The 19,568-nt window shown below is 35.7% G+C and overlaps 1 protein-coding gene across 3 annotated transcripts; it reads left to right on the top strand.

Moving 5' to 3' along the window:
• The first annotated feature begins 2,353 nt into the window (after nt 1-2,353).
• Nucleotides 2,354-7,618, top strand: LOC306885503 (uncharacterized protein). 3 transcript variants are annotated; one of them, XM_079442080.1, is made up of 7 exons: nt 2,354-2,638; nt 2,799-2,848; nt 3,578-3,665; nt 4,579-4,634; nt 5,750-5,800; nt 6,098-6,236; nt 6,319-7,613. In XM_079442080.1, exons 1-6 carry the CDS (start codon nt 2,372-2,374, stop codon nt 6,102-6,104), a joined length of 519 nt encoding a protein of 172 aa, XP_079298206.1. In that variant the 5' UTR covers nt 2,354-2,371; the 3' UTR covers nt 6,105-6,236; nt 6,319-7,613. The 3 variants fall into 3 exon arrangements, 2 of the variants coding, with proteins under 2 accessions (XP_079298206.1, XP_079298205.1); XM_079442079.1 differs by lacking the exon at nt 6,098-6,236 and having other exon boundaries at nt 6,319-7,612; XR_013785551.1 differs by lacking the exons at nt 2,354-2,638; nt 2,799-2,848; nt 3,578-3,665; nt 6,098-6,236 and adding an exon at nt 4,265-4,483 and having other exon boundaries at nt 6,319-7,618.
• The last annotated feature ends 11,950 nt before the right edge of the window (nt 7,619-19,568 follow it).

Below are 19,568 nucleotides of genomic sequence, written 5' to 3' on the forward strand. Positions count from 1 at the left end.
TTTTACACAACAATTCAAAGGACATCAACGCAAATAAAGAAATATACAACCATTAACTCTTTTACCGTGTTGGCCTGATAACCAGCAGTAGAATGGTAAGGAGCTCTAACATGTGTCTCTGAATTCACATCTCGCCATTCTATTTGTACCAATACGTCCAGGTTAAACTAATCAGGAAGGGTCATGTGAAATTCATTTTAGTCAACTGAGAATACAGCAAAATAAAGTACAATACCAACAAAATTAGGAAATTAACACGCACACAAAAATACACACTTAAATCGTAAAATCATAAAGATACAAACAATATAAACATTAATCCCTAAAATCACAATACGTCCGTCATAACTCATAACTGACCTATCAGCGTCAGCTACAAAGGGGGATGAGTGGAAGACTGCTTTTAACACCCCCAGGGGGCACTTTGAATATTTGGTCATGCCCTTCGGGCTGTCCAACTCCCCAGCGGTCTTACAGGCACTCGTCAATGGCGTGCTGTGAGATATGGTAGATCAGTTCATATATGTCTACCTGGATGACATATTGATTTTTTCTTCGTCTCTCCAGGAACATGTGCAGCACGTCCGGCGAGTGCTTCAGAGGTTGCTAGAGAATGGGCTTTTTGTCAAGGTGGAGAAATGCGCTTTTCATGCACAGTCTGTTCCTTTTATAGGGTACATTGTTTCGTCTGAGGGAGTGCGCATGGATCCTGAGAAGGTTAAGGCTGTGGTGGAGTGGCCAAGTCCAGATTCCCGTAAGGCCCTACAGAGGTTTCTGGGCTTCGCCAACTTCTACCGGCGTTTTATTCGCGACTTCAGCCAACTAGCCGCGCCTCTGACTGCCTTGACCTCCCCCAGAACTACGTTCAGGTGGTCTAACACAGCCGAGGCTGTGTTTACCAAACTGAAGGGCCGCTTTGTTTCAGCCCCCATCCTTATAGCCCCTGATTCCTCACGTCAGTTTGTGGTGGAGGTAGGTGTACAGGAGGATTCAGCCCGTCTTTCACGTATCTAAAATTAAACCCGTGTTTCATTCTCCTATTAATCCGACAGCCCTGGTTCCCCCCCCGCCGCGACTCGTAGACGGGGAGCCCACATTTTCAGTAAATCGTATTCTGGACTCAAGACGGAGGGGACGCGGATTTCAGTACTTGGTGGACTGGGAGGGTTACGGTCCGGAGGAGAGAAGTTGGGTACCTGCTAGAGACATACTGGATCACTCTCTTATCGATGATTACAATCGACAGGTAGGGGAACCTGGGAACGCCAGGAGGCGTTCTTAGGAGAGGGGTACTTTCACGGTTCACTAACTCATTGCTTCCTTCTCGTCCCGTGTTATTGTTGTTATGTTTATGTGTAGATGTGTGTGGGCGTGACCGAGCCATCACCGCTGATCAGCTCCTCAGCTGAGCCTTGTTGGCAGTGCCAGCTGCAGCTCATTCACGCACCTTCAAATACTCACCAGTTTCTCCTCTCCATTGTCAGATCGTTGTTGATGTCTTCGCGTGCTGTCTCTAGTTCGCTGTTCCTGTTGACGTTTCTGACCATTGCTGCTGTTTGGTGTTGTGAGTCAGTGTTCCGTTCAGCGTTGCTGTGTTCCTCGTTCTGTGTCTGGATTCATCACTCTTCACCAGCGGATCCGTCTCTTCACCACCATTCATCTGTGTTGTTCATCAAGGTCCCTGCGCCACTCATCACCATTGTGTCATTGTTTGTTGTTTTTGCTATCTGGTTACTTAATAAAGTACCAATTCACTTGCAAACTTGCTTCCTCATTTCGAACATGACACTAACTGAAACAAGGGGCTATATATACACAGAAAAGCAGATTAATTGTCAAGGAAACACACGAGGGTAACCACAGAAACTAACAAGGGAGCAAATGCAAACACAAGAGTTAAGCACAAGACACAACAAGAGCAGGAAACACACTTCAAAAATAAAAGTCCTTAACACAGAAAACCACAAGACTGGGATTGTGACAATTACCTGGTAAACAAATGTCAGCCTTTCATGATGCTGCTCAATTTTGAGTACATGATTCGAGGCACTGTGATGAACAGGTTTAGTTTGTACTGTGTTTATCATCCTCAGATTTGAACTAGAACATGATCAGACTCATGGCTTCTGCACCACTGCGATTCATAACTAAGGAGATCATAATTGTGCCTGCAACCATTTTAGTTTGGCTTTGTCATTTCTTGGATATGTGCTCAGAAGAAGTGCCAGTCGAGGTGGACAGCAGTGTTTCATTCGTCAGACCTGCCGGACCGGTTTTTGGAAACTCCACACCTTTAAAGGGTGTGGCCTAATCACACTATAAAATAGCACTCATATGACCAAATGACATAATAAAAATAAGACGTAAAGATATGATTAAACCATTATATTTGAACTCAGATAATCCATTACAGGCTTACTGTAAGCATTTTAAAGAGCAAAAGGTTTTTATAGAGCATTCGTCCCGGGGCAGGAGCATCAACACTGTTCCAGCAGGAACAGAAAAAGACTCCATGGTTCCGTCAGTTGACAGTAACTCTACTGTAGGCCGGCATACAGAAGTCCTCCGTCAAATAGACTCTTCACACCAGAGTGTCTTGAGTGCTCCTGCCCCTGGCATTTCTGAGAGATCAGCTGCGGTGAGTTACTCTGATCTGTGTAGAATTAGTTTAGAATTATCTTACTTACAATTTAAGTGTTTAAATATCTTAATATCAATTCATGTTCTTTTCTACCACATTTTAAGTTTACGTAAAGATTAGACTAACAGTTGGTTCTGATTTGTCTTTTCTATTATAGAGGAGAAGAGTGAGAGACAAGATGCAGCGATTTCTAGGAAGGTTCGGAAGGTAAGAAACAGTGGGTCTCATTCACTGCGTATACACAAATTTGTGCATTAAATATATACACAAATGTTTTCCACAAACAAATCATGATTCACCAAAAATTACTGAATTAAAATTTATTCTAAATTCATATAGCTTATTGCTTCCCTTGTCTGAAAAGACCATAAACATTACAGATAACATCTAAAGTAACAATTACTTAACACACAAATTGTGTTGTTGCATCAGTGTTCAATAAAAATAATAATTTGCAAACACTTTTTATTAAAACCTTTATATATAATGAACTATTCAATTATTTCAGTGTATTAATTTTCCCATGTAATTCTCCTTATAATGCACTGCATGATCATATGAATAATTGTAACCACAGTGAATAATAATAATAATAATAATAATGTAATTACACATTATAATATACATCTATTCATTGTTGCACCTTTAGACATGCATTAAAACACACAACAAACAAACCTTCAAATTTTATAATGCATTTTAACTTTGGTTAGAATTATTTATGAGAATACATAATGAGTTACAGCACACATTATTAATACCTTTACAATGCACTGCACACAAAGGCTTTAAGTAAAGTGCTATTATTAGTTCTGTGGGAGTTGGTAAACAGCAGATTTTCCTTGCGGTGTGCCTGTTGCCCCACATGAGATACACAGGTCCTGTTCTTCATTACTGCAGGTATATCTACAGTCATTTGTGTGTTTATTCCTTTAGTTTAAGCAGAGCCATCATCGAGAAGATGATGGTACTTCCTTGTGTCCAAAACCTTCGATTGTGCACAATCAAATCAACTTCTGCTGAGGTGGGTTTCTTATCCAAGTCATTCATTCTTTTGCTCATTCAAAGTTAATATAACATTCAGTAAGTGTTATCGCTTCTTTTCTAGTCTTCCCAAACGTTAGCACAAAAATAAAAATTATTTATACACAAGTCATTGAAAGTTTTTCTGAAATGTTTTTGTTGGATGGTCACCTGTTTTTTAAATGTTACTACTTATTTCAGAACGTTCAGAGAACATTCAAAACTAATGTTCCCATAATGTTTGGGAAAAAAACTGGATGTTCAGAGAACATTCAGAAATGACATTGTCATAACTTTGAGAACATTAGCAAAACATTCTTAGAATATATTGTGTTAGCTGTGGAAATGTCATTATTTGCATTCAAAAGAAAGTGAACTGGTTGAAGCTCTGACTTTGAATAAAGCAGCTGCTGATCTGAGTTGTGAAAGTAGAAACCTAGCATTGTTCTTACCTGAAGGCACACATTAATCGAGGCGAACAGCATTGTTATGTGCCCTGACTTAAAGGGTTTGGCCTGATCAGACTCGTGATTCACATAGTCATCACCGAAAGGGTTGGTCTGAGCAGACTATAAAAGAGCAATCCTTCCCCAGCTTTTCACTTTCCACGATCCTTCAAACCGACTTCTTTAAGAAAAGAAGTCTTTATTACAATTACAAAAAAGGTCCTGGGGCAGGAGTTCATCTGACGCACAGGTCTACTGGTTTGAGAGACGTAACTGTAGGCCGGCATACAGATCCTCTCCAACAAAGAGAAAGTGTTGTCTTGGTGGCTCCTGCCCCGGGAACTACTAAAAAATAAAATAAAATAAAACCATGGTGAGATATTCTGCTCTGATTGCTTTAGTTTGGATCACAGAGCTTATGATTTTCTGCTAATGTCTCGTTGTTCTGATTCCTTGTTTCCATAATAGAGTTCTTCACCAGAAGACTCTCACCTTATTCCACAGAGTCCTGACCAGATTAATCTGTAAGTACATTTAAGCTTAGTTTTACTGAATCGTTTTATACTGTACACTGCTTTAGATGCTGCTTGTTTTAAAACATGATGATTAAGTTTTTTTGTGAATGTGACCCCATTTGAGGAGGAAATGAATGCAGTGCATGTGTATTGATTCAATATATGTATAGTTTTATATTGGATCAGGAACACAGATAATGTAAATTATGAGTGACTTCAGCATACTGTAATTATTAGAAGACATTTGAAATATGGACTGCAGATAAATTGCATAATTTTTACAGCTGTATACTTTAAAATATTGTATGATTATTGTATTTATCAAGGTGAAAAATAATGAATTAAAAAATTATAATAATAAATCAAATCTTACTGTATATGATAAGATGTTATAAATTTATTTTATTTTCTTACCAATTTATCTTAAATGATTTAGATTTTGTTAAAATTAAAGTTAAGTCAACTCACCTTTATTTCTATAGCACATTATACAATACAAAGCAGCTTTAGAGTGTAAAACAGGAAATCAGCCCTCTACAATGCGACTAAATCTCACTCTGGGTGACTAAGTGACGTCTAATATTAGCCAATGAGTAATAAAGTCTCAGATTTTATTCGCCAGTGTGTGAGTGGGAGGCTAAGTATAAGTTAGCACAGATATATTCGCTCGCGTCAAGCGTCCTGTGCTGTTTTCAGTTCATCTCAATGGATGCGCAGCACACCTGCATTTGACGTACCGTAAACTCTAGTGTAAAATATATATACCTTCCTAGTATATCAGTTGAGTAAACGAAAACATGTACTAGCCAATGGCGATTCATGTCCGTAGAGGGTTGAAAATAGATTGTAGATGATGCAAACCAAGTTCAATTCTGTTCTAAAGCAGCTCTAAAAAGAGGACAATAGTAATTTTTCATTTAAAGTCAGTTAATCTTTGATTCAGTTCAATATAATACCTGTGTAAAGTTCATCAGTTCTGGAACAACCTCAATTTAGGTCTTAAAAATAATAATGTGATTTAATATTATAATATAATATAATTTTGCAGAATACTTGAGCAAAAAATCTATTACAACTAAAAAAATTTACATTGGTTTTTAAAATGATTCCTTTATTATTTCCAGAAAAACTTCCAAAGATCCATCTTTTCAAAAATACCAACTCACAACTAACGGGTACGTTCACATATACATTGTGATATTTTTGCAAGTGTGTAAAACTACAGTAAGAGTGCTTTTACACACAACTTTTTTTTTTTTTTTTTTTACATTTTACATTTGATCATTTTCCTAAATTTTATAAACAGGTCAGATGACAAAATCTTAGACTTGCTGATTTACCACTATTTATTATATATATATTTCCCTTTCTTTTTTTCTTGTTATAAGGGAAAATGTTAAAAGAATGATTGAGTATGACATGCCTGCAAGTTTTGTTCAGCTGCTTCCACACTAAACCTTTGCTCGTCATAGTTTCTGAAAGCTGTCACTCAAACAGCAGAAGCACACACAAATCTGCAAAACCAGCCTTTGACTCAGTTTTCAAAACACAACACACAGTTCTTGGATTTGTGTGTAAGGCTTGGAAAAAAAGAGGCGAAGTTTTGAAAATGTGTGTAAGCAGCTGAAAGAAACGTAGAAACATATTTTGCTGTTTATTATTTTGTGACTTATTTTCTTTTCTTTTTTTATAGATCTGTTTCAATAACGGAATCTTGTGAGGAGATGGATGAAAATTTTATTCTAAAAATTACGAATTTGAGATTCTTTTATAAACACTTCTGTAAAAGAATAACATCATTGGAATATTTAATATATAAAACCGATGATCAAAATCAAGATATTATGAATTATAAAAACATCTCAATATCTCACAATCTCAAAAATGTTAAAGAAATGAATGATAATTTTAGTAGAGTTTTTCGTTATCTTGATACAGATTGTAAGGTTTTGATTAAATCAGGGGGTCAGCTTGCTTTCATGTTTTGTATAAAAGATGGAGTAATTGACATGGATAGATGGAAAAACAAAAAAAGTGTCTTTCGCTTCTCGAAAGGAAATCATACTGAAGATGAAGTAATTGAACAACTATTTGAAATATATAATGAAGATGACTGCTGTTATTCAGAAATATGTATCTTTTCTACAAATAGCCCATGTTTTCTGAGGCACAACCATGTTCCCTGCATGATTAAATGTGCTGTTTTGGCAAAGATGTTATTTGAAAAGCATGGCATAAAAACAGTTATTAGATATGTTAAGCCCTGGGGTTTCAGTGGTTCGTATGAGGACCATTTGCCTGAATGCTCTATTAAAGATTGTCTTTATAATTTTGAGTCCCAAACGTTGGGAAGCAAAGATATAATTAATAACTCAGACCAAATATCAATTAATGCAAAAGAAATTGACAAGGCGTTAATAAGCCCAATTTACAAACACATTATTGGAGAAATAGAAAATCAAATATTTTCAATGAAAGATACTAATAGTACTAAGAACAAAACACCAAAACCTAAACTCGATCTTGCACGGTTATCTTCAGAAATATCCAAAACTGAAAATTTTGTTAAAACATTAAATAAAATTGCATCACATTTATTTCTAACAGAAAATTCAAACAAAACGTTTGCCGGTTTCCGAGAATGTGGTTTGGAAAGGTTTGAGCAATGCATGACAAAAATATGCATTTTTTTAAATGAAATTAACTATGGAAATATTTATGAAGAAATCCGCAAATATCTGAAAACTGTTTTCTTTCCATGGTGGGCTAAAAAAGTGGAAGATGCATCCAGCAAGTTTTTAAAAAAAGAAACCAGTTGCTTTCTTCAAAAATTTGCTGTTTCTCTTTTCCATAGAGACATAAAAGAAATTGAACATTATTTTGATATTGGTTGTGTGAGTCTCGAAAATTTGAATATTTTGAATAAAATTTGAATATTTTGGAATCTGTTGTTGTACACATTTAAATAAATGTGCAAATGTGGCTCTATCATTGTTGTTGTGCAGCATTTCTTTCCTTTCCCAGAAAGCAAGCAACCATTGAAACAGTTAAATCGGTGTTGATGCGTCAGTGCTAGCTGCACTGAATTAATATTACAAAGTCATGTTGGTTCCACATCACTTCTGAACGTACAATTAATGTTGAAAAAAAGTTGAATTAAAAAAAAAAAAAAAAAAAAAAAATATATATATATATATATATATATATATATATATATAAATAAATAAATGATAATAATAAAATGGCAGTGTCATTGAATCAAGGTTACACTATGATACTGAGTCTACATCACTGTTGTTAAAACACTGAGAATACAAGTCACGTCAGCTTTATTTATACAGCGCTTTTAACAATACAGATTGTGTCAAAGCAGCTTTACAGCATTAAATAGGAAAATAGTGTCAATAATGCAAAAGGACAACACATCATTTTCATCATTGAATTCAGTGATAATAATAATTCATTACATTTAACAAATTCCAGACCATTTCAAAGTTTCTGGAACATTTTTAAAATGAAAATAACAGGTTTCTAGCTGTCACTTTATTTATTTTAAAAGTTTAACAATCGATAGCTATATTTCCATCCAAAGATGTCAATTTAACTTGTACCCAAAACCTATTCATTTGCAATGCCTTGTGTCAAGTGTATGCAAATTAGCCTTTTCATTTTAATTAGTCTACTTAATGCCTGATGTGCATATCAATCTGACGATTCTGATGACATGATTCATTTTACTTTATTCAGCTGTCGTTTCTCCATTAAGTTAGCAAGTATGCCCATGATATATTGCCTTAGCTAAACCTTAGCTAACTTATTACATTGTAGCTCATGAGTCATGGATGTTAGCAAGACTAATCAACTATATTTGCCTTTTGGATAATTAGCTGTAAATCTGAGGGGGCCCTAAGCAAATTCCAGGTACGAAGCCCAAAACAATAATGTGTTCTCTTATGCCTAACACTTATTTTGCAACCTGATGCTGCTCTAAATCCAAATTAGGTCACCTACTTTTTGCCAGATAACAAAAGAAACTATTATCTAAAAAAAAAACTTGCACTTGTCCATTTAATAAATTGTAAACTGTTCCAATCTTTTTGCAAACATAAAATTATCCTATGCAACTCATTTTATTTTCCAGGTGTTCTGAAAAACGGATCGAAATGTAATCTATTATTAAACGAAAATCTCCAGTCATTGCATTCAAGCAATTATACGATTGTGCGCCTAGGAAAAAGAAAAAGCACAAGAGAGTAGGCTAATTTTGAAACATCAAGATATATAAAAAAAATAAATAAAAAAATAATTGTGACTTGAAGCAATACTTTCTTTACTGAGGTGAATATCTCTGTTCTGAGACAGTCAGACAGTATTTTACAGCCTAGAATGCTCCCTCATATAATCAGTAAAACCGTCACTCACTTCAGTTCCGTTAATTAGCCTCTACACTGCACAATTAATCTCTAATTTACATCATATCCACACGCTGCTATAATGAGAGGATTCCCAAGCTTGCAGAGCTCAGCACTTGACAACAACTCTGCATTTTGAACGGTGAGTGGATTCTAACTTTAACACTTCAGTGGCCTGCAGCACGAAGCCGGTTTCCGTTTTTACCCAGGTGTTCGCATTTAGTTTGAGCAAACAAGAGTTTTTGGACTCAAGAAGGGGGGTTGGTTTTGAGCGGGTTTCGTCACCATGGTAACTTATGCCACAAGGCTACCCTGCTCCGGAGCAGGTTTTATTCTGGGTTAGAGATCGCAAACCCAAACTGGACCAATCAGCTGTGAGCAAAGTGACAGATCAAATGCAATTAAGCCACTCCCCCATATCTCTAGCTTCAAATTAAAGCAGTGTAGAGTAGAAGAATTTCAAAAAACAAAACTGCCAGAATTTTAGAGACAGAATTGCCTTTTGCTACTAATTATTTATTATATCATATGTCATAGTGATACTTGACTGTAATGCTTTACACAACATGTCGTAACCTGCATTCCTCTCAGAGTGGTCTTTTAGTTGTTCCCAAGACACTGTTCGTTCTAGGGGTGATTGAGCATTTTCCTCTCATGCTCCTAAGCCTTGGAAACACCAATGCTTGTTTTACACTACTGGCTTGCATTCAGGTTCATTAAAGATTCATTCAAGTGTTATACTAAAATAATTATACAAAATGATTTTACAGACTTTGCATCAGTATTATTTATATTCTGCTGTTATATCATGTATGACTTTCTGATCCTTCTGATCTTTTCATAGATATGTGCAAACAAGTGAAGTACCTGAGATGGATAAAGGCTGGCACCTGGACCACAATGGAGGCCCTTTTCTGTGCCATGATGGAGGCCCGCAAAGCCCCTACCGGGACCGCAAGACAACAAGATGGTATCTGAGGTATGTTTATTCTAATATTTGAAGCTCTAAAATGCTGTTTGAAGTAGCTAATAATTTTGAGACCCATGTCGTTATGATTATCAGTTTTCTCAAGGCAAACTTACTGCTTTAGATACATTATTTGCATCATGAAAAGGGGAAAAAAAGTGATCTCAGCATGGATGAAAGATCATCTCCTGCAGCTCAACCTGACAAAGACTGAGCTTCTTGTCTTCCCTGCCACTCCAACAGTGGCGCTCCGACAGCGCTTTCAGCCAGCAGGAGACCAAAGAAATGGACAATGCCAAAACCCTGTGTTCCGCCCCCTGTGTTTTATCTGTCCAGATGAGTCATGGGTCTACAGAGATCCACAGCTTCTCATCAAGATGTGTGTGAATCTGAGTGTGCGGAGAGAGGCTGTCAGGAAGACACTAATACGAATTCATATCGATAATAATTTGTTTTCTAAATACTCCAATATTCCTGTACATGGACCTCTGTCTTTACAGATATTCAAGTATGTAAATTATTTTAGAAGTTGCTTTGAGAAGGTTAACTTTACTAAACAGCTTTCATTTGTTATAATTGTGTTTAAAACGGGACCACCTAAATTAATTGGACCCATTACACTAGAAAAAGAAAAAAGAAACAACAACAAAACAAAAAAAGTTAAATACTGCCCAGCTCATACTGAACCAAAAATGATTTGTGCAACAAAAGAATACATTACTAAAAATGAGAAGATGATAGAGGAGCGACAGATAGAGTTTATTGTCAATTATACTACTAATAATCCCTGTGTCGACACCAAAGGTCATGAACCTTGTATTATTCAGTTATGTAATTTCTCTGAGGAAATGAAACATACGTATAATATAAAGGTTTACAATATCTTCCAGAACATTTATGGTGCGACAGGGAGGAATATAAGTAAGGAAGTAAAGGATCTGAGTAGTGATCCTCTAATTGAAAATATATTACAATGGTTAAAAGAAATGATTAACAAAGAACATAATACATCAAAATTTATATTTTCACAGATAAACCAAGTCCAAAAAAAGAAAAATAATATCTTACATTATATTTCAACAGAAGTTAATAAAATAACAGAAAGGAAAAGTCAAGAATTCATCTCTTCTCTACAAAAGCTTACCATTGAGTTTCCCAGTGATCCAATGACATTAGATGAGCTGAAGAGCCAGATAACATGAAAGAACATGTGAAACAAATGTTTAAATATGAAAGGAAAACGATAATTAGTGAAGAATTTAGTGAGGAAATTAGTGGAAAGGTTTGCTTGTTTTTCTATCGTAAGTGGTGTGAACTAGTAGATAATGAATATTTGTTTAATGAAGAAGATAAAACATATGAAGTCAGAAAGCCTCTGTTTAAATATCTGAAGCTCTGTGATGTCATCAACACATTTACTGTCAACTTTGCTTATAATGATATAAAAGCATTTACAAAAACATTTGTTCTCAAAAGAGTAGAAGAGCTAAAGTGAGAGTACAATTGTTAGTTTTCTGCATAAATATCAGTCTGTCTCTGTCCTCTCCTCATCTTGTTGCTGCATTACAGTATGTTGTCTCACTCATTTATATGATTGAAGAGACTATTTATTTGTAATCCTCTCTATAATGCATGTGTTTCATGGACTTTTAGTTTGTATTTCTTTTGTTCTCTGGTTTCCTTTGCTATGGTTACTCGTTAATCGCTTTAGTTAATCACCGTGTGTATTTAAGCTCTACAGATTGATTTGCTGTGGATTCTGTCATTTTACTCTTGTTTTTCGTTTGGTTTAATAAATATAGTTTGATCTTCTTTGTTTCTCCCTCGCCTTCATTGGACCCTAAACATTACACCATTTGATTTGTTCAATAAATATTTTCTTATTTCCCTTTGTAGCATTGTGAAATTAGTATGACTTATAAGCACATCTTGTTTGTATTGCTGTCGGTCAGTAATGCTCATCACAGCAAGCATACATAAAATCACGATCACATCTTCAGACAATAGAGAGTCAATTTAAAGGCAGAATTGACTAACTCTTATCATTCTCAGATACAGTGTCCTGTGGTTATTCTTTGATCTGAATGCAGAAATATCAAATAAAGTGCCTGTTTGTCCAGCATAAGCTGTAATGATACAAACTACAGAAAAACAGAGAAAACAAGACAGAAAAACTGATTTTTTAGATTAGACAGTGCACAGATTAAAGTTTCATTATGTTTGAAGTTTTACTTTCAGTTTGTCATCTAAAAAGGCTACAAATTAGTATCTTGAAGTACATGGTATATTGGGCTGTTGTATAATCTTGGTTAAAGTGACTCTGATACCTGTCGTGGTTATAAAGGCTGGTTCCTAACTGAGGTTCAGAAATGAGTTTTGTCTGATTAAAGATGCACATTTACACTGGAGCACATGCTGAATGGACATAATGGCAATCTACTGTTTGCTATCATTGCTATCATATCAGAGTTGATTTATGTGATGGTGTTAGAGTGTAAATGTGTTTTGCCAAATAAAACTTGATTTCTCATGACATACAAGGTCTCTGTCTCTGATGCAGTAGGATCCGTACAGGAGTGAATACAGGAGGAGATCCAAACCAAAAGGAAACAAGAGTCTACACAATTAATAACTAAAGACATAAACCCAAAGCAGACAGGGGGTCAAAACACAGAGGAAAGGCTCAGAACTGCAATATGAATATCAAAATAAGACTTGGCAAGGAATGTGAGATGTGGAAGATGAGCTTCAGATGTGCAGAAAGTCAGAATTCAGAAGAGGGCTCCTCGTGTAGAGTAGCAGGTTCAGACATGAATGTGACAGATTGATTTCAGGCCTGCCATCAGAGGACAGTCATGATCTTCCCTGAGGAATCTGGGAAATAAACCACTGTCTGAATGTAACCCTGCGTCCCAATATTCATACTATCCATCCTAAATAGTATGTGAGATTAGAATAAGTGTGTCCCAGAGAAAAGTATGTAGAAAGGAGTATGCCAAAAGTCCCCAGATGATCTAATATTTCAAGTTTTGGAGTGTGGATCCTTGCACACTTTAATGGCTAATATTGCACACAATCCATTGCACTTTGGTGAAAGATTCAGGTTCAGAACTACAAATACCAATAAAAAAGCGTTAAAGAACTACAAACGTGGCTGATGTGTGCGACTGACTGTTAAGTGCAGAGGTTTAGAGAAAAGGGGTTGAGTTACTAATAATAAAAACTCACCTGGTAAAATATTTAATTAATGTTATCTGTGTTATATTTCATCTGCAACGACATCTATTTTTATAAACATCCATCTGGCCATTAACTTTCTGATGCATCATTATGCTATAATATGAGCAGAGTCTCGAATAATAAAAAAAAAAACCTTTGTCCGTTAAAGACGCAGATCTATGCAAAAAGCTCACCTACTCTTCTACTACACAATCAAAGACGTGTACTTTTTCTTCAAAATACTACATACTTTAAATGCGTATAAGTTGGGACTTGCTCAGGGTAAAAAATGATCTCGCATTTTAGTTGTTTGAATGATTTCTTTTTAAGTTGACAACTCGCAGCTTCGGAATTTGTTTATTCAAATTAACATTTTAAGTTTTCACTGTCTCAACTAGTTTGTAAGTTCACTGAACTAGAGTATTTCTTCTTCTATGTTTAATGGCGGTTGGCAAACCAGCTTAAGGTGCATTTCCACCACCTACTGGGATGGAGAGTGAGGCCTTGATGAACCAAATTATTATATACTATTTATATAAAAACAAACAAACAAATAAGTAAATAAAAACAAACGGTCCCACTTTATATTAGGTGGCCTTAACTACTATGTACTTACATTTAAATTAATCATTTTATACAATGCACTTATTGTGTAAATACATGTTTTTACATTGTACTTATGTTTAAAAAAAAACTATATGTAATTACATCTGTAATTCATTTCTGTAATTACATTTATAATTACACTGTTGACCCATCCCTTACACCTTAACCCACCTTTAAACCTACCCAGACCACCAAACCTGTCCCTAACCTTACCTGTATCCCACCTCATAGCAGCAGACATGTTTTGCAATACAATATGACCACAAGTACATTGTACTAATTTTTGATGTAAGTACATAGTAGTTAAGGCCACCTAATATAAAGTGTGACCAAACAAACAAACTAACTAAATTATTCTAATCAAATCAGTATCTCTCAAATATTTTAGAATAAAATCATAAACCCTTAATTGTTTCTGTGCATTCTGAAATGTCACTAATTTCCATGTCTCTTAATTTTTCAACAAACTGCTTTCTTTGGCTATTATATGCCTCACAATGTTCAGTTGTTTCTGTTATTCCACAGTAATTGCAGCACTTTTGAACAACGAAGATTCGAGTGTCCTCTCCAGGTCCTGTTTATAACAGTATCTTCTCTTCAGTTTCCATACACCTTTCTTTCAAGCCCCACTTTCTGTTGAATGCTAAACAGGTGTCTCCCTTTTGACTCTTTATTCCATACGATTCACCACATACTTCCAACTGCTGTTTTAATAATATCTTTTACTTCTGTTTTACCTTTTGAAGGAATGTATATGTCAATCTCTTCTTTTCTCAAAGCTTATCCAGCTCCTCATCCCCTTCTGCACCCACACGGGCTGGTATCCAGACAAACTCGACTCTTACTCCTGTTTGAGTTACTCTATATACATTTTGTAAAATGTCATAGTGGCTAGACAGGATAAACTCTATTTAAACTGTTTAATATTGAGTATGAGTCTGAACAAACTACTACACTTATAGGATTAATTTCTTCCACGCACTGCATAGCCATTAGAATTGCCATAATTCCTGTTGTGAATACAGATACAGCGTTAGATAACCTCTTAACAATGCTGTATTTAAAGTAGGGTATATACAGTATATATGGCTGCTGCTGTATAGCCAGAATCAGGATTTTTTTGAGCCATCAGTATATATTTGAATACTATTGAAATAGTTTTGTTTCAAATATTGATCCACTACTATTTTTTTTGGCATACACCTTTCCTTTTCATTTATTTCAAAATGCAGCTGGAGATCTACCATTGGCATTTGGGACAGCCAAGTGGGTATCATTGGCATTGCTACCGTTGAACTTATTTTTATATCATTAATTCCTATCTTCTGAGCTTCTGCATTGGCATTCCATCCAAAGCTGTCCATCCACACTCCAAGGAATCTAATTTCTGTTACCTGCTCTAACATTTGACCATACATTTTTATTTAAATTTTTGGTGATTTCTTCTTTTTTGAGAAACAAATATATATTATATGTTATGTTATATGTTAAACATAACATATAACATTAGTTTTTTCTACTGATAGTCTAAGACTCCACTTATTCACCTATTTTTCCACTTCTCTAACTACTTTCCACACATACTACATTTTGTTCCCCTTTTCCAAAAGGCACCATCATCCACACATAAAGATTTATCTAGAGTATTTGCACCCGCAACTCAAAAAAATATGTTGAATCAATTCAATAACGATGTCACGTTGTCAACGTCACTTATCACGAGATATACCCTATTCTTGGTGAGGCATTAAATTTAAAGAGTTTCAACAAAAATGAAAATCCTGTCATTAATTACTCGCCCTCATTTAGTTTCTAACCCATAAGACAAAGAGCACAAATTAAGATATTTTTGTTGAAATCCGAGTTTAAGCAAGTGTACCAGAAACATTGTAAGGACATGTGACATAAGTGGTTCAACTGTAATTTTATGAAGCTATGAGAATAATGTTTGTGTGCAAAGAAAACAAATTATGACTTTATTCGACTCCTGCGTGTCACTGTCTGCCACCATTCACTTGCATTCATGCGTTGTACTGGTGCTCACTGACATGGAAGAGAAGAATTGTTGAATAAGGTCATTATTTTTGTTTTAGTTTTTTTGCACACAAAAAGTATTCTTGTAGCTTCATAAAATTAGGGTTGAACCCCTGATGTCACATGAACTTTTTTAACAATGTCCTTGCTACGTTTCTGGGCCTGCGAACATTTCAGTTGCTTTGCTTTCTGTGGAGGGTTAGAAAGCTCGGATTTCAACAAAAATGTCTTAATTTGTGTTCTGAAGATGAAGGAAGGTCTTATGGGTTTATAACAACATGAGGATGAGTAATTGACAAGTGACAATTTTCATTTTTGGGTGAACTATCCCAAGTCAATGGCTACAACACTTTATGAGTCAGAAGAAGAATATACAGGCAAATAATTACTTTCAAGTCAAGTTTCACCTTTAAACATGCAATTGCTATGTCATTTTATGATGTTTTGTTTTTAAATTGTAAGTTCTATATAATTTGTTCCTTATGTATTTGTATTTACAAACATCTAGAATAATTATGTGCATTTCTAATAAGTAATGTGATATCTGTTGTGTATTTTACAGTTTCTGCATGCTTTTACAGTTTTCATGCATCAGTGGCATGACTACTTTTGTCATGGTAATCCACTTTCAATGTGTTAATAGTTTAAACACTAGGTGAATAAAATGTAAAATTTCAGGAAAAAAACAACTTGACAGTCTTTTCAAGTAGATCTTTTTTCTAAAGTCCTTTGACACACAGATTTTCCGTGTACCCCCACCTTTTCTTGTTCGGACCTGAGAAAACTTCCCTTCTTGAAAATGCATCCATCCATCTCAATTTTTCACATCCTCTTTTGAGCAGTTTTTGATATTGTTTTTCACATACATTGTCAGTGTCACCTTTGCTTCTTGTTAGCTTGGTCCTCAGCCGATCAAAAAGTTTAGCTTTTCGGCCACTGGGATCTTGTTCTTTTGGCCTGCAGTATCCATGAACAGCCAGTCGGTCACCATAAAACATAGGAAGGCAGATATTCCTTCAGCTGGTCATCTGTCATAAGCTGTATGGCACTGCAATCTATCTGCAAAAAGACATTTTAAATATAAGTTTACCATTCTTTGATGTCAGTGACCCTGTGAGGTATAATTCAGAAATATTACTGATTCAACTGAACTGAAATTGGGCGAGAACTGAGCTGAGATGGACAATGGCATTACTGTTTTCTGCAGAGGTACTTTGTCGCAGGATTGATCACATTTCATAACGGATCTTAAACTGTTTTTGAACATAACCGAATTAACGCTGAATTGACTTCAGCTGAACAATGTCACTATTTATTATTCTTTAAGACCATCATTTTCCTGTTTCTTACTGTAAAGCTGCTTAAAAACAAATGTGTATTGAGCACTATAGAATTACAGGGGACTTGGGTTAATTCTAATGTATAAGGAATAATGGACAGTCAGCTGGTTGTTATAAACTCAGGGGTTTATAGTGAGTTATAGAGGCGGGGTTTTTTAACCAGAGACATAGGATTCTCAGTATATCTAGAAAGAAACAAGACAGAGCATTTTAAGCACTTCTACTGGAGAAACTTTAAACAGAATAAATTGCTTCTCTGTGACAGTTTTTAGGGACTGTAGGCTACATGTGATACATATTTAATAGCTTCATGAATACCTTATCCTGTTGCATTCGCAGTATGATATCATCTGAAACGTTTCTTGACTTCATAAAGTCATAAATGTCATCCATCCTAGAAGACAACGATGTATATAATAATACCTCAAAGCTGGTTACGTCTATCAACATAAATGTTAGCTAATATCAGATCGGTCTGTGTTGCATGTAGTGGAGGGCACGACTTTGAACGAACAATAGAAATCCCAACGAGAAATCCGTCTTGGTTCGATATCGAAACTGAATTGATGATATTGTGATGACAAATAAAGAAGATACATGAAATTAATAGTTTATATATATATATGTTTTTTTTTACCGAACTTCCTAGGCTGCACATCACAATAACATGGATAAATATTACTATGAAGCATACTGTAGTAAACACGTATAATAAAATATAAATAATATAATAAAAACTTTCATGACAGTAGCCACATATTTATGCAGTAAATTTGACCCAATTAATATTTTTGGTGGAATTATGGTAGCTATATGATGTAAAATTATGGTTTCCCCCAAAAATGGTGCATGCTAATCATTATTATAACTTACATCTGCAAACTTCAGCATTTTCACAGTATTCTAATCAATATTCTACACATCATACCTGCTTCGTCCTGAACAACACACACAATAAAACTGGTTTAGGTTTGCTCATGTAGATTAACATTAAGACATGTTTAGTGAACATAAGAGATGTTTCAAATCGATGCCAGATTATACATTATGTATTTTCTTCCTCAGTGTTTCTGTCTTGTTTTCTGGTACAAATATCTAAACTTCTTAAATAAAGATACATTTACTGCAGAAGCAAAATTACTTGAGATATATTAAGTCTTGTGAAGTGATGTTTAAAAGAAGAAGAAAAAAAAAGCCATTGGAGTCAGAAAAATGATCTTGTTTCCCTATGAGTTAAGATAATTTTTCTATCTCCATTGGCAGATTTTTTTTTTGTTTTAAATTATAAAACATATATCAGAAAACTGCGTTTAATATCTGAAATCATTTGCTTCTCGAGTGTATTTTTATTGGAACTGGAAAACGACAGAAAAACTGCGGGAGAACTTAATGTAAAACATTCAAATGAGAAAGAAAAACATTCCCTAAAAAAGCGTGAATGAGATGCTGCGTTTCAAACGCTAATGGGAATATTCTTTGTTCGACCGGTTGTGAAGCACGTGTGTCAAACACGCCAAGAATTGGCTTAAATAACCTCGGCGAGTGACGTCATTGATTACGTGCACCTGCAGGTTATAAATAGACGTGAGACGTACACATCTTCAGGTTGAACCTTTGTCTGAAGAGACGTCCAGGCACGTCTTCCGTGCGGCATTGAGGCACAGCATCTCGTTCCCGCTTTTTCAGGGAACAGGGTTACATCCAAGACCGCACCCCAACCCGTGAGGGAAGCGTCTGTCATTAGTATCTTGTAACGACAACACGGACCTAGAGTGGGACCCAAAGTCAGAAACCGGGGTCTGAACCACATAGAAAGGGTACGATGCCCCTGGCGCGTAACTCTTATTTGCCTCTGGGGATTGGCCCTTGAATGAAATCCCCTGGTTCTGAACCAGAACTGTAATGGTCTCATGTGCAAAACGTCCAAAGGTTTGACATTCTTCTGAAAGTAATGTACAGTAAATTTCTGGCCTAGCCTGAAATCCTTCAGGGTTTTCAGAATGGATTCGATACGTGTAGGAAACAGCTGTGCCCACATTATGATAGAATCCTGTTAACCCCTAAATACATTGTGCCCTGGGCAAGAGAGAACAATGCTTTCCTTGGTGTTGATCTAGACTGAACGCAACCCTCTATAATTTCTGGAAACCATAAATATTGGCTATAGCAGCTCAAATGTCTGTCTAGGAGAGGAGATGTTCTATGACCTCCTTTGTCCAGCAGAGCTTTCATTCCCTGTGTTAACAAAAACACTTATTCCGGTTTCATGGGAGTGGAGACCATGCCATAGAAACGCGAAGGATGATACACAAATCATATCCTGCCGCCCTCTTGTGGAGTCTTTATGACCCAAGGAGAGATTATT

Source organism: Barbus barbus (genome assembly GCF_936440315.1).
Source record: "Barbus barbus genome assembly, chromosome: 19".
NCBI lineage: Eukaryota > Metazoa > Chordata > Actinopteri > Cypriniformes > Cyprinidae > Barbus > Barbus barbus.